At 46.1% G+C, this 16,341-nt stretch overlaps 1 protein-coding gene across 5 annotated transcripts in view; it reads left to right on the top strand.

Moving 5' to 3' along the window:
• The first annotated feature begins 12,401 nt into the window (after positions 1-12,401).
• Positions 12,402-16,341, top strand: part of Arhgap44 (Rho GTPase activating protein 44) — a 157,172-nt gene continuing 153,232 nt past the window's right edge. For all 5 annotated transcript variants that reach the window (XM_051168217.1, XM_051168214.1, XM_051168216.1 and 2 more), the window contains exon 1: positions 12,402-12,769. In XM_051168217.1, the coding sequence (XP_051024174.1) occupies positions 12,717-12,769 (53 nt within the window). In that variant the 5' untranslated portion in view covers positions 12,402-12,716. The remainder of the gene's footprint in view (positions 12,770-16,341) is intronic.

Raw genomic sequence — 16,341 nt, 5'->3', positions numbered from 1 at the left:
CGAGTTTCCTAAACATCCTGTGGAAGGAAAACAAAGCATCTGGGGTATGCAGGGAAGCCAGTCCCTTGAATATTCTGGAAGCCGTCCTGTGGCAGAGAAGCTTCCCATGTGCATCTTCTGTCTTTCAGAACAGCAGGGCCTGTTTTAACCGATAGAGTCCTTAAGGCAGAGTAGAGGGACAGAACCAATCCATTCCCAGGAAAGCAAAAACAACTCAGTATCCTGCAATCCCTAAATTGTCTTACTGTGCTGGTGATCCCTGACAACTAACTAGCATTGTCCAGACAATCCACCCAGAACATGTTGCTTTTTAACCAATAGCCCAAGTGTTTCTGCCGTCTCTGTGCTCACCAGTGGCGTATAGCGGGCGAGAATGTGAATAAAAGCAAACAAACATAAAAGTCCACAAACTTCATGCCATGGACAGAGACTCTTGAAATTCTCGAATACAACTGCCTCTAGTTCCAAGGACAAGAGACAGACCATGAGAGAGGCAACCGGAGGCCCAGGGAGCCATACTGGGACAGGATAGAATTACAGAATGATGCTACTTCACATTCCAGGAAAGAGGAAATTCCATGGGTTGCTATTACAGGACTAATACACAGAGCCAACTTCTTCTACTTCTTCTTCTTCTTCTTCTTCTTCTTCTTCTTCTTCTTCTTCTTCTTCTTCTTTTTCTTCTTCTTCTTCTTCCTCCTCCTCCTCCTCCTCCTCCTCCTTCTCTTCCTCTTCCTCTTTCTCCTCCTCCTTCCTTTTTTTAATTATGAGAAGAAGAAGCTCACCTCAGTTTATCTTCCTCTCACTACTTTTCTTTCAAGAGAGCTATTCTTTATGGCTTTTGAGTTTGAATCCCTCCCACCACACACACACACACACATACACACATACATGGCCAAAAGAGATGTTTTCAGCTGACATTCTCTTATTAAAGCCATTTTTAGAACATTAAAAGTCGAAACTCACTCTTCACATGTGCATTGGCTGCAAACAGAATTCACAAGAATTTCCTTAGGAAGAAACTGGGGATGTGGCCCACTGGTCACAAAGCTTGTTTTATTTGTGTTTGATTTATGGACAATCTTTGTTTTGTGTTGCTCTGGGGAAATTGGAAATTATTGCAGAGTGGAGATAAATCAGGGTGGCATCTACCAGAGAGCATTTCAGTCAGGCTTCCGGAGGAAAGCACGGTTGCACACAGAAAACCACAGGAGATAAAGGACTGTGGTCTTGACAAGTGCTCCTGGTTGCCCCTGTGTTTGGTCAGGTCACTGCGGGGCAGAAGGAGACAGCACAGATTGCCCGAGCCTCTCAGAGGCTCACTGTGGCGCCAGTTCAAGTATTATAACGTTGCATGCTGTAGAAAGTAGCTATTGCTGTTTTGTTTTAACTTAAATCACTAAGGCACTGTTTTATTCTTTTGTAAAAACAAACAAAAAAGTTCACTGTGCACTTATAGAGAAAATAATCAGCCATGTTGTGAATTTTTGATAAACCAAAGATTTAGAAACCATTCCATTGACGAAACTGTTTGAACACTGAGTGTTTTTGGTGACTGCTACCCTGGAAGCCCTCATATCTTATTGTATGGAAGGAAACACAGATGTGCACACACAAGTAGTTCTATATTATACATGTGTGTATGGTGTATGTGTATACACACGTGTACACATATGTATACAGATGCATGTGTGCGCACATGTCTGGAAGGTGGCATTCAGAGTGCCTTGAACCCTCAGTCTGCTGTGAATGATGCGTGGCCTTTCTTACCACAAGTTGCTGATGAATCAACCAGACTACACGTTGCCTCTCGTATACGACTATGAACTCCAACCTAAGGCGCATAGCCACTTGCTACCATGAACAAGCTCCTCCTGGCAATGAATATGGATGTGAGAGGACAGAGTGGCTTCACCATCAGTGGCTGCCAGGGCCAGTGCCTCCTCTCACAGAAGAGTCTAAAGGGAGCATGAGATTTGTTCTGACATTCCTTGATCTGCATTGTGCTTGAAAGGGTCTGTGTGACAAACTTTATTGTGTTTGTATGTCCATCATCGGAACCACAAATCCAGAGGCAAAGCTTAGCATGAAGATGAAGCCATGGGGGAGAAGCCTTCATAGCCACATTCCAAACATTGGTTTGACCTCCGATGCTGATGTTTTGTCTGAGTCTGGATGAAGCTTGCTGCTCTGTACATTTTTTAAGGCTCTAGCTGAACCATGTATATTATCCACCTCCTTATTTCCTTGGAAAACAAACCCACACAGTGTCCGGCTTCTGAGACCCTTTGGGAATTCCAGTCTGACTGATTAGATGGCTCTGTTTTTAGCTAGACTGTGGGAGATTTTTTTTTTTTTTTTAACTATTATTCAAGCTGATACACAAACTTCACAGTTGACGAAAGGGAAGGTGGCTCTGGTTTGTTAGTACAAGCCAACATCTAGACTGGGTCCCTGGATACTTGGCCTCAGCCTGCTCCCCCAGTCTCCCCAGGCCATGTGTACCCTGTCTTCGCAGCATAGGCAGGTGATTGGAGCCAATAGGGACCAGACTGATGAAGATGGATCAAATCCTGATGCTCATTCGCCTGTCTCCTATTGGGTTTTGTTTTGCTTTTGTTTTTGTGTTTTTTGTTTTTTACTTTAGGTTCTTTTAATCATTCATGTCCCTCTTGTGACAGCATGAGCTAAGAGATGTGTGGAGATGGCCGCTCTTGGTTTTAGCAGTATTCCTAGAGCCTCAAGCGAGCACGTGTTTAAGAGGCCTGGAATATCCCGACAGTAAGGAGAGTCTTGGCAGTCATTCCTACAGTGGCTACAGGACAGCAGGTCCCTGTAGATCTAAAGGAACCCAGATTCCCCCGTGCCTGCTCCCATGCAAGTTCTTCCAGCAAACCAGGGCTCTGTAATTGTGCTGCTGCTTCTAATAATGTTATCAAGACGACGGGGATAGAGAGAGAGTGAAGGAGAAGGGAGGAGAGGGAGGAAAAGGGAAGGCAAGGAAGGGAGGAAGAAGGAAGGGGAAGAGGAAGAGAAGAAGGAGACAGAGGAAGGAAGGGAAGAAGGAAGGAAGGAAGGAAGGAAGGAAAGAAGAAAGGAAGGAAGGGAAGGGAAGGAGAAAGGGATGGGGCAGAGAAGCAAAGGAAGGAGAAAGGAAAAACCAGAGCCCAACTTCCTGACTCATGAGTCTCTTGGTTCAGCTATTATGTCATAGTGTAAAAAGTAAAACACAAACACAGAAGAAGGAAGCCATGCTGAGCAATGGAGTGATCCCACCTAAACAGAAACATCAACACAGCCTCTGTCTGGAGAGTTGGAGCCTATGAACTGGCAGTCTTATGCCTTTCGAGAACATTAGCTGGGGACACGAATGAATAAAAATCTACCCCCAAGCTTTTAAAGCAGTTCTTCTCAAAAGTTATTTATTTTATGTTCAATCAGCTTTCCTAGGTCTAGTTAGTCTGAAAACTCCCAAGTGACGAGTACCATCTAGGGTGGGGGCATTTGATGCCTTCTGTGTGTGGCACACATAGACTTCCAGGGGTTGAGTCAGCATAGGCGTTGACTGTCAGAGGCGTCAAGCTCCTCCACGCAAGAATGTTGATGCTCTCCCACTGTTAGCAGGGTGATAAAGGGACCTTGTTTTTTTCCAAACACAGGAGACTTTTTGTGAAAAGCTATCACCACACAGGCTTGTCTTTTCTAGCAGAGTGACAGGACCATAGTGTATCTTGCAGCTCTGCGTCTCACCGTTTAACATCTGGGAGAGGTATGGGGCTGTTTTCCCAGACAGAGCAGTCCTTTGAAAACAAGGAAAGGGTAGAGGGAGCACGTTTTGCCTGATCCCAAGTCACCACACAAACCTTCAGGGAGCTTTCGAGGCAGACACTTCTGAGACTTCCCTAGACAGAAGACATCAACAGACATGGAGCATCAGGGTCCTAGAACAAGATGGTCTCGTAGTGCTGAGAGCCGATCTGTTGTGTGTGTCCAGAAGCCCTCACTAGGAGATGGCAGTCTGTAGAAGTGGTTTCAAGACAGGAAGGAATTTGGGGAGAACTTTGTGACCATCTGCCAGGGATGTTGTACTAAGGCCCACTTGCTTCAGTGAGCATGAGTGAGTTCACTCCTGCTCCTGGGGAATCGGTGGTACTCCCACCAGAGAACCCCTGCAGATTCTGGTGCTCATTCTAACCACTGGTTCCCATGACGGACATCAGGAGTCGGTGCTTTCTCTAGATTGTTTAGATTGCCTCGCGTGCAAGGGGAAACAGCAAGGGCAGCCAGGAGGCTCTTTAGATGTTTTCCAAAGGAGCAAGACCCACATTGCTCCCAGGGCTCTGCTCCATTGACCTTGTCCAAAGAACCAAGGGCAAAGGTGTGCCTGGAGATGAAACGCAACCCTCAGCAGAACACAAAGCAGTGTTCTGGGAAGAACAAAGAAACAAGCATGGTTCTCTTTGGCCCCAATGTGGTGGTGTTTTCATGTTGGTCTCCTTCGCTTTGTATAATATGAAAGAAATGTGGCTCACTGGGAGAACAAAAAAGCAATGGCTAAAATACCAAAGTTGGCATGTGTCCTTTTTTTTAAAAAAAAAAAAAATCCATATATTTTTAAATAAAATGTTTATTTTAATGAGATGTAAACACTTTTCTTTGGCCAGAAAATATATCTGGGTACGATGCGCTTTATGCATGTTACTTTCTGTTTTCCTTTCAGCAGCTGGAGAAGGGGTACCACTGTGATCCCCATCTTGCAGATGAAGAAACTGAGGCTGAGAGAAGCTACGTACATTGTCTAGGGTGACATAACTTATAAACTAGCCGAGCTAGTCCGCTGCATCAGACTTTGACTTGTCCACCTCCAAAGCCCCTGCCTATGCTCACTGCTGCTCCTACTAACACCATAAACGCTCTGTGAAGTAGACACACAAACTGCGTTAATACCCCTATTAAAGTACACATACAGGCGTGTATCCTAGTTGAGTTGGTGCTTTCATCAGTTTAGAAATAGTGCCAACTAAAGAATTCATAGAGTAAGCTGGGGATCGAGATGGCCTATTGGATATTCACAGTAGCCCTATTATGTAGATGTTGTAGTTGATTTTCTCGTTTGTGTATATTTCCATCTGTCATTTTCTCACTGGAGAATATGAGATCTCATGGAGGAACTGATTCCAATGGATGACCTTTGGACCAGGAGTGATCCCCAAACTGCTCTTTCTCCGTAAGGTAGTTCTGCCTTCTTTCACGTGGTTCTTCCCTTACACTGGGGCTGTTGCCCAACTCATGTATAATTTCAAGGTCAGAGTTAACATCAGCAAAGTGTAACAATACCAGCACAAATGATGTCATTCCTAAGGGTCTCAGCAGAAATTTTACTGCTGTCTGTCAGTGTCTGAGCTTCTCATGAGTCTAGGAGCCTGGGAGAACCAGGTACAAGTTCATCCTCAAGTCCTAGTTCCCCCAAGTTAAGAGTGGGGTCACTTGAATCTCATGGGTTATAGAGGGGAGGGTGGGATTTTTAAAATCACTGGTTCTCTATGAATTTCACTTCATGTACCCCAATCCCACTCACCTCTCTGTACCTCTATATCCACCCTCTTTCCTTGCAACTTCCTCCAGCCAAAGAAAACCAAACAACAACAAAAATATCTCACTGTGCAAGCTGCGGTGTGTCCTACAGTACACTCTTGTGTCCAAACAGCTTTACTCACTGTTCATTGCAGTGAGTCATTGGTCCGGTTCGATGCCTCTGGCTTCTGCTACACCATCCATCCTCGATCCTCCCTGGGACTCCTCCTGGTTATCCCGTTGTTGTCCCCATGTCTTGGAGATCCTGCAGCTTTGGTTCTGGGAGACAAGCCTCTACATGTGTTCCAGAAGTTCATAGATAGAGTAGATGTCGGGGTGGGCTAACTCAAAGCCCTGGATCTGAGCCTGGGCAGCAGCTGGGTTGTTCAGCCCAACAGCTCTCCTGCACTCACACCACCGGGGCCAGATTGTTTCCTAATGCGTTTTATCCATAGTGTCAAATCCGTGATTCTCTCCTCTTTGGGGCTTCTTTAGCTCAGAAGCCGTGTGTTGTTTAATGTGGCCCCTTTCCACAGCAACCCACTCCTGTTAAGTTAAATCAGTGTTCTCTCTGTTCCCACCAAGAGTACGCATGAGAATAAAAAGCTGTATTCCCTTCACTTCCCATACTGCTTTCAAGGAGACTGTCTTCCCTTGATCTCAGTGGTCTAATCTGAACTAGTGAAGAGTCTTTATGAAAGGCAGAGGCATTTATACATGCATATATGGTAAGTAACTCCATTTGTATGTGTGTGTATAATATATATAACATATATATTCACAAGTGTGGGCGTACATATACAAAGGGAAAAGTTTTTAATGTTATTTAACTTTGACAGGTACATAAAAGCATAAAATTGTACATATTCATAGAGCAGATGTAACAGCCAGCTATGCAAATAGCATGCAGAACTACAGACATTTGCCATAGAGAAGATGAGCTTTGTATCCAATTTATGGTACTTCAATGGCTATTCACCAACCCCCTATGAGTATTGGATTATGTGATAGATCTAGTACAGCCCTCCTACTTTAATGATTCCTTTAATGGCTTAGACAAGAGTTTCCTCTAAGGATTAAGACACTTGCTCTTGGCTGCGTAGATCATTATCACCTCCATCTTTGTCACCATCAGCTCCGTCATCAATCCTCAACCCTCTTATATTGAACGGAGTATTTTTCTGTACTGAGGTATGGCTAGGCCGGATTTGGTGGCTGAGACATTGAAAGAGGTCCTTTGTCAGAGAATGTGTGGATCTCAGTTCAGCTGACCCCAAATAAAGCAATACAAGGTAAAATCTTGCCAGTCTTGTCAGTCTTCCTGTCATTCAGAAGCAACCTGTACCACGATTGGGCAAGGCCCTGAGAGGGAGCTTTCTCTAATTTCCACGAGGAACAAAAAAAAAAAAAAAAAAAAAAAATTGCCCTACTATACTTAGGGACTTATGTGGAGGTCCTACTCAGGAAGATTGTCAAAATGACTAACTTCAACTAACTTTTTAATACCAAGGGTGAACATGAGGGAGAGAAGGAAAGAGATTGTAATGAATGTGTATATGCATTTATATTTAGTTACATAAACAGATCTCATTTTCTAACATTTTATTAATAACTATAATTCTGTTTTGTGAATGGCAATGGTTTGGGGCTTGGAGCTTCAGTGGTCTTCCCCTGATATGGGAACATGGTGAGGTCCATGTCAGCAGCAGGAATGCTTTGCATGGTCAACATCAGAATGGTTTTTATTTTATTTCGGTGTCTGTGAGCTCTCTAAATAGCAGGGGAATCTTCTGTTCCTCGAGGCTTTGAGAGAACAGGATTGAAAATATCTGCATCTTCTTTAGACCAGCACTCTCCACAAAAGCATCAAAGGCTGACTGCTTGCGCGGGAGTGGGGAAAGGTGTTCTTTGACAGTCTGCCTGTCTCTTCAGGATTTTTCCCCTCTTTCTTCACTCTTCCTATTTTTAAAATACCTGTAACAATAGCAAGCTTATTTTAAAACAATGAAGCATGACAATGCAAGGGCACTAGTCATTTTAAAATTATTTTGTATCTGTGATTAAATCCTGTTTCTCCTTCCTAATTCTGTCTCAAATTTCTTCTTCTTCCTCCTCCACCTCTTCCTCCCTTTCTTCTTCTTCCTCCTTCTCCTTCTCCTCCTCCTCCTCCTTCTTCTTCTTCTTCTTCTTCTTCTTCTTCTTCTTCTCTCTCTCTCTCTCTCTCTCTCTCTCTCTCTCAAAGATACATCCACTTTCTCCCATCTTTTAAAAAAAAGGATGATCCCTGAGAACAGTTTAATAATTAATGCTCTAATTTCTCCTGTGATCTGCAGCAGTTCTGCTCTACCAGTGCCCAATCTGGACGAAAAGGTGAGAGATGGCTACCAGGGCTGTGCCTCATTGCCTCATGCATTAGTGCTCCTGTCATGCCCAGACTTCTGCTTCTTGTAGAGGTCCCTGGTTCAACAGCTACAGCATGATTGGCTGCACATGCTTCCACATCTTCCTGGAAGACTTGGAGCATTCACTTCTTTCACTCACAGGACCGTTCTCCATGTCACTTCAAAGCTTGACAGAGCTGCAAAGCTGGCACAAAAGTTTCCCCTTTTTGTAAAACTGGGCTTTCTTTCTACCTTCCTTCCTTCCTTCCTTCCTTCCTTCCTTCCTTCCTTCCTTCCTTTTCTTCTTTCCTTCCTTTCTCAGTTCTATAATTTACATGTTTATTTTATAGTTTTCATGCACCCTCTTTTTTCTTTTATTGTTTTTTATTTATTTAATCTCTTTACAGCCTGATCCCCCCCCCTCCTCTCCTCCAAGTCTTGCCCTCACACCCCCTCCCCTACTCCCCTTCTCATTTTTCTCAGAGAAGGGGAGGCCCAGAAGAGGTATCAACTCACTCAGGTACATCAAGTCACAGCATTCTCTCTTATTGGTGCCTGACAAGGCAGGCCAGCTATGGGGAAGGGATCCAGTGGAAGGCAACATAGTCAGAGACAGCCCCTGCTTCCATTGTTAGGGCACCCACAGGTTAACTATCTGCTACATATGTGTAGGGGTCTAGGTCCAGCCCATGCATGCTCTTTGGCTGGTGGTTCAGTCTCTATGAGCCCCCATGGGCGCAAGTTAGTTGACTCTGTAGGTTTTCTTGTGGTGTTCTTGACCCCTCCAGCTCCCTCTCTCCTTCCTCCCACTCTTTCGTAGAACTTTCCAAGCTCAGACTATTATTTGCATGTGAGTCTATGCTTCTGACTCCATCCGCTGCTGGATGTAGCCTCTAAGAAAACAGAGTTATACTAGTTCTTGTCTGCAGTCATAGCAGAATGTCATTAGTAGTGACTGGTGTTGGCTCTCTCCCACGGGGTGGGTCTCAACTTGGGCTAGTCATTGGATTGCTATTCCCTCCATCTCAGCTATTAAAAACGAAGACATCATACAATTTGCAGGCAAATGGATGGACTTAGAAAGGTCTTCCTGGTATCTACTCACTTATAAGTGGATATTAGCCATAAAGTACAGGATAACCATGCTACAATCCACAGACCCAAAGAAGCCATGGAGAGTCCTAAGGAGAATGCTGAATCTCACTCAGAACAAGAAATAATATAGACATCTGAAGTAGATGGGAGGAAACTGGGTGGGAGAGGGGATGAAGAGGGTAATGGGAGAGGAGGCAGTGTGGGAATCAGGCGATCAGAGAGCAAGGGAAGGAGGACTGGGAGAGAGAATGGAAATTGATGGTGAGGCATCTCTGGGACAGGAGAGGCTCCCAGGAGTCTATGCGGGTGACTCTAGCTGAGACTTCTAGCAGTGGGGTTTAAGGAGCCTGAAGTGACCACTTCCTGTAGCCAGGTGGGACTTCCAGTGGAGGGAGAAAGACACTACTACCCATAAAAACCTTAGGCTCAAAACTTATCTTGCCTACAGGAAGTGGGGTAAAAATGACTATTCTTTCAAAAGAAAAGTGTTGAGAGCCATCTTGCCTGGACCAAGAATATCAAAGCTTATGATGGTGCTATGCCCACAGAAAATGACCTTCTTCCATTGTTAACGAGAAGAGCAGGACTCTTGCCATCCTGTTGGGTGTGTTAGATGCAGGGAAAAAAAAAAAAGATGGAAACGGTGGAAATGGCATCTCATGATGGCCTATGTGATTCTTGTGTGACCATGGTAAAAGCTGTCTATCTTCAGTCTTCCACCATTGTTGGAACCTTTGATGAGATTCTAATAATAATTTCCTTTTCTTTGGCTGACAGGGGAATACAGATTTGCTGTCTCAGATGCCTGGAGGGATGATGGTAGTGTGATGGCCCTTCCTACCATCCCTGAGGAGGAAGCCAAACAGCTTTTCCTAAAGCAGTCATTACCAAAGTGCTCCTGTGCTATACTTTGTTGGGACTACAGATGCCCTTTCAGAGCTGGACCCAAAGGTGCCAGGTGTAAGTCATGCTACCTTGTAGCAATTCCATCGATTTGTGTAATCACAGCTGAGGTGGCTAGGTTAGCAGCATCCTGGCTAGTTAAGTGGAAATAGCACCAAAACTCTCATGGTGCATCACTCGGTACCTTCATCTGTCAAATCTCTCAGCACTGTGCTGGCCAGCTGTCTCTGATGAATATATTCTGTGTTTGAGATTCAGACATTGCTGGGTCCCTGCAGGTTTGTAATCAACACATTGGCTTCGCACCAACATAGAATGATCATTTTTGTTTTTTGTTTGTTTGTTTGTTTGTTTTGAGGCAGAGTTTCTCTGTGTAGCCTTGGCTGTCCTGGATGTACCTTGTAGATCAGGCTGGCCTTTAACTCACAGAGATCTGCCTTCCCATGTGCTGGGATTACAGGGGTGTGACACTGTCCCTGGATGATCACCACTTTTGTGGTTGTTCTTGTTAGGGCCCAGAGGAAGCCGCACAGAACACTCAGACACTGATCTCAGTCAGATATTGATGGTTTATTGAACACACACCCTAAGGACTGATCATGACCAAGGACGCAGTTCTGCTACATTGAATGTTTCTCAGAGTCAGCTTATAAAGGCAAAAACTGAAATTAGCTCATGGACTGTATAAAAATGAAAGAATTTAAGAAGCATCTTGAAAGAGTTAATTTGAAATCACAATTTGTGGGCACACTTCATCACAGCATGGAAGTCATGGCAGTAGAACCTTGAGGCAGCTGGTCACATAATATTTGCTGTCAGGAGGAGAAGAGAGATGAATGATAATTCCCTGCTCCCTCTCTCCTTTTTGTATAGTCTGGGACACCAGCCCATAGAATGGTGCTGCACACATTTAAAGTGGCTCTTCCTACCCCTGCTAAGCTAGTCACTCTCTCACAGCTATGCCCATACACTTGTTTCTCTGGCGATTCTAGATCCCATCAAATTGATAATCATTATTAACCATCCTGGTCATGTTTTTTTAAATATTCAAAGTATAAATAATTAGTTCATATAAATATGATGTTGACATTATCACCATGTCCAGTCGGTTCAGTGCAAAGGATACCTTCACTGGCTAATTGGTTAGAGCTCTTGACCTATAAGCAGAGGCTGAGTTCACAGTTAATTAAAGATTTCATGTTCACTCAGCCAAAACATGCCTCAAGCCATCTTTTGTTTAGTTGGCCAGGGAGATCTTACATCCATATTTAGGACATCTTTGTACTGTAATCAACACATTGCAAAAGATCTCAGATCCTAGATGCTCTTTCATTTTTTTAAAAAATAGAAATTATCCTGGATGTTCCACTTAGGCTGATTTTCATTGTATCCATCACAGCAGTCTACATGGTAGTTTGTATGTAACTGGACTTGGAAAACAGTACTCTTATTTCCATCTACCAAAGAGCAGTGATCTTTACTAGAGATGGGGAGACGAGATAAAAAGGATCCAGTGAGTGGTTTCCCTAAACTTAGTTACTAGGCATGTTGAATTCTAATGGGAACTCACATTTGTTTTTACCCAAAGTCCCAACTGCCCAACATCTCTGACTTTATTCCATACATAATGATGACAACTAACTGAGATTGCATGTCATCTTTTCCTTTTTCCTTTTTATTAATTAATTAATTAATTAATTAATTAATTTCTGTGTAAGGCAAGTTGCAGGAGTCACTTTTCTCCTACCATGTAGCTTCTGGAGATTAAAAACAGGTCATCAGGCTTAGTGACAAACATCTTTACCTATTGAACCATCTTGCTGTTCCCCTCACCTGACACATTCTAAGTCGAGGGTCACAATTCCTTTAAAAAAGCTGGTGGGTGCCAGTGGGCCATCCAGCTGATGCCCATTCAAGTCTGGTAGTGGAAAAGAGATGGACAAAGCTATGAGAGTAGAATCTAAGCTATACAAGAAAGCTGTCGCAGATTAGGCCAACAGATAAGACGTCCCCGATTCAATCCTATATCAGCTTTTGGTTACCTAAGGGTTTTGAGAAGATTAAGAATGGCATCTTGGGATTCGTGCTATGCCTAGTTCGAAAGCACTTTGCCCCAGGCTAAACCCTGTAACTGAACACCAAGAAGGTGAGTGTGTATTGAATGAACACATTCCTCTAGCATGTTTTCCTGTGAATTCAGCATTGCAACGCCTCACATTCACTTGGGATGCAATAGGAGCCAGACGCTCACTTTATTTGCTGTTGTGTCCTTGGTTTCACTTTTCAAGCACGAAAATATTTCATTTACTAGAAGGCTAAAGCCTAAATGCCTTGCCTTCTTCCACCTCTGTTCTAAAGTTGTCCTTGCAAACTTTGGACAGAGGCAAGGTGGGAGCAGCAAACTACAAGTCCCAGCATGCACGGCGAATTCCGCACAGGCGCACGGGGACCACCCCGGCCAGCTGGCCAGCCAGCCTGCGGAGACTCCCTGGTTCGCTCGCCCGGCTAGGGCAGGGGTCTGCAGCCCGGGCGTACCGGCGGGCTCCAAGGGCGGCCCCAGGCGTGGCACAGGGAAGGATGTGGCGTGCGGAATAGGTTGTGGTGGTCTCGGGAGGCTGGGCGCGAGCCAGGCGGCTCCCCAGGCTCCGCAGTGCCGCCGCTGTCGCCCAGGAGGCTGGGCGCGGGAGCCATGTAACCCTGCGGCGGGCTCCGGGCAGCTCCGTTCCTCCCCAGCTCCCGGGCTAGCGCGGCAGCGGGGCCACGATGAAGAAGCAGTTTAATCGCATGCGCCAGCTGGCCAACCAGACGGTGGGCAGGTAGGTCACCCGCTGGTCGCCAGGGGCCGGCACGCCCGCGGGGCTGCATCTGCTGGGCGCAGGTGATGTAGCTGCCTGGCCTGGAGCTCCTGCGTTCCTCTTGGATCTGCGCGGGCAAGCAGGCGCGACCTCTCCTCTCCCGACCCTGACCCCTGCTTGCTTCCCACCCGCTGGTCTAGGCTTGGGTTGCCCAGCTCAGAGAGTGACGCATCCTTCACCTGCGTCCCCAGCTGCCCCTTCACCTCGCCCTCCCTGCCTTTCTTCGGGAGTCCCTCTTCCTCTGGCTGCGATTCTTCCTGGAAACAGGTGTTTGCTCTGATGGAGCTGGTAGCTGCAGAGTCGCTGGTTGCCTCTAGAGATCCCGTCCTCCCTGCGCCCAGTTCAGGGCTGCTTAGGGTCCTGGGGTAATGCTGGGCCTGGTCGACACCCCAGTTCCCCCCCTTAGAGCTGTGTTTGTTTTCAGGGACTGTGACTGTATGAGACGCTGGATCACTTTCCTGGCGGCTTTTTTTCAGCGTTTGGGGGATGGGGAGAGGATGGAGGGGAGGGAGGTGGTGGAGGAAGGTGCTTGGTAGCATGGCGCTGCTGTAGGCTCGGTCCCAAGACTGATTTCAGTGGAGGAAGGGAGGTTGCAGAAAGCGAGGAGGTCCAACTCCCTTGGAAGATGAGAGGATCAGAGGCTTGCAGCCAGGTAGGGGATGGGGACAGTCTCCCCTGATAGTCCAGAACAGCTGGGGAGGGTGGGGGGCCAGGAATCTGCAGGACCCAGACTGCTCTCATCTTGAAGATGGACAGGATCTGGGCCAGTGTCTTCAGGAGCGCATCAGCGGGCTGCCAAGATCTAGTAAGGTTACATAAGGATTCTGGTGGTTGTCTTCCAAAGCTAGACATTCTTGAAACACAGGCTTGTTAGGTAGAGGGGAAATTCCCCCCCCCCCCCCATGGAACCTCTCTGCGCCTGGGGAAGGATTTCTGTGTGGTTGACAGAGGAATTCAGGTGTGCAGCGTGAAGCTATCAGAGAGCGAAGAGCCCAGCGTTGGGTGCAATTCAGGTGCAAGCTTCACACACATGGAGTGCTCTCCGCCAGGTTTGTTGAGAAACCGAATACCTTTCTTGGGTGGGAAGTGGAGCTCGAACTGGCACCTGGTAGGGTGGGGGTGGGGACTTCCCTGGAGCATAGAGGACATCTCATCTCCGTGGAAGCATACTGCCCTAGTTACAGTGGGCATTTGAGGGCCCGGGATGGCGTGGTTTCTCTTGCTTTCAGGGACTCCAGATGGTTTCCAAGTAACGGCATCTAAACTAGACTTGGATTCATTTCCCCACAAGTGCTTCAACATGAGGGGGGATTTATGAATAGCGGAGTCAGATTAGCCCAGATTTTTGGCACAGTATTGCCACAAATATAGCCTCACGTGGATGGACTGTCTTTGGTGTGTTGGATGCTGAGATAGTGTTTGTCTTTTTTTTTTTGGTACTGGGGGTGTAAGGTTGGCTGTCAAGCTGACCACTCTTTACGCTTTTGGCTTCTGGATCACTCTCTGGGATCTAGCATATGTGATGGCACTAGACATCTCAGGAGTCAGTAGGCCCCTCACTCTGACATCGGCTGCTCCTTCTCATGGTCTTGGAGTGTTAGTCTGGAGTTAGGATTCATGCTGCCGTCCTTTGCAAAGCCCAACTCATAGCTTCATCTTTCGGGACCTGTTTTTAAATTGTGAGATTTTTGAGACCTGGACCTGGACACCTTCATTCGTGGGGAAAATGAAAAAAGGCAAAGGCAATTTGGGTTTCTTTCTTGCTTGCTTTCTTTCTTTTTTAAGGTGGTCTTGCTTATTGAAAGAACCTTCTTAGAAGTAGGAATAGCAGGGATGTACCCTGCTTATCTGCCAGGGTTGCTGGAGCACTCATGTGGGTGACTGACCTGTAAAGAGTGAGGCCCAACGTGTATCTGTTTTGATGACAGTCAGAATGAACCCATGAAGCGAGAATTAGTTCCTGATCTCTGCTGCTTCAACATTCCCAACGCCATCACATGCCAGTGACCCACACAACCACATCTGGCTGGACCTCTTTGTCCCAACATGCTCATTTTGTCTTCTTTTCCCCTTGTCCCTGAACTCCTGCCCCTTACCCTCCTGTACTTCAGACATAGCAAGCCCATCTCCATTTTAGGGCCTTGTTCTTGCTGACCACCAATGTTTTACTACCTGGCTGAGGATGTGGTCTTCCCAAATAGCTTTCTCATCAATCAGGCCTTGGCTCACAGGCTCAGGCCAGCCCTCCCTCCCTCCCTCCCTCCCTCCCTCCCTCCCTCTCTCCCTTGACTCTTGCCCATCATCCTTTTCATTTCTTCAGAGCACTCACCATTGTTTGAAAGCTTGTAATTTTTTTAATATTTTATTTTATTTATTTATTTATTTACTTACTTATTTATTTATTATTTGCCTGTCCGTCTCCAATAGAACGTATTGATCGCCCTTGCATGCCAAGGACATATAGCAGTGCCTTGTAGAAAATTGGTGCTCAAACCAAATTAATTGCCAAGGTTAAAATGGTTTATACCTGGCCCATGAAGGGGAAGAAAGGCAGTGGGTGAGGGGACTTCCTGTTGAGAATACAGAGAGGCACAACCCTATTTCGTGGGCACTAGCAGCTCATAGGGTTGGAAGCTTGAACGGTGGGTGTGGTGCCGTAAAGTGCTTTGCAGAGTAGCTTTAGCTGTCACTCAGCTCTTCACTCCTATGGTTTTGGAAGTGGTGTCTTCCCTCTTTCTAGGAGATGAGTGAGCTTGAGAGCTGCCCTTCTCCATGGCTCCCCATCTATCTCCCTCTCTGTAACTCACAGATCCTGGGATTATGAAAAATGAAGAACTTCTAGGGATTGGCTCATGTCCCTTGACCAACCCAAGGATTGCCCTGCCCTCCATAAATGTACTCTTGGGTTCTTAGTGCTTTGTCTGGAGCTGGGCATATCTAAGTAGGACTTCGACAGCTATGGAAAGAGTTGACAAGTGCTCAGTTGGTATTTTAGCATGTATGAGGCTCTGGGTTTAGTCCTCAGTGCTACATTGTAACACATACCTGTAATGCACTTGGAAGTCGGAGCAGGAAGGTCAGAAGTTCAAGGTCATCTTTGGCTACATAAGTGAGTTCAAAGCCAACCTGGGATGCTTTGCCTTGGTCACCTTTCCTAGTCATAGCACATGTGTCTGCCTTGACTTCCCCCGTATCTGTTCCTTTACTTCACAGTCTGGAAAGCTCTCCGTGGCCAGCCTGTCCCTACTGGCTAGGAGCGCTAATCATCCAGTGGGACACATTTGCTTGGGTGCTTAGCGATCTCAGGGCTAGCTCTTTGCACATTCTTCTCCTTATTGTCGAAATGGGAATGATGAAGTCCGCCCTGTGGAGATACAGAAATGGTAACGTCGAGGGAGTCACCGCAGAAAAACACAGTGCTGAGCTTAATGGAGGGCAGCTCCAGCATCCTTGGGACAGCATTCTAGCTCTTTTTGGATGGCATGCTTATAGCTCAGCCATTCGGTATAAAATGATTGGCTGTCTCCTGTAGA

Source organism: Acomys russatus, chromosome 25, assembly GCF_903995435.1.
Source record: "Acomys russatus chromosome 25, mAcoRus1.1, whole genome shotgun sequence".
NCBI classification, from domain to species: Eukaryota; Metazoa; Chordata; class Mammalia; order Rodentia; family Muridae; genus Acomys; species Acomys russatus.
Note: the sequence above shows the minus strand (reverse complement) of the source record. Positions and strands in the feature narration are given on the sequence as shown.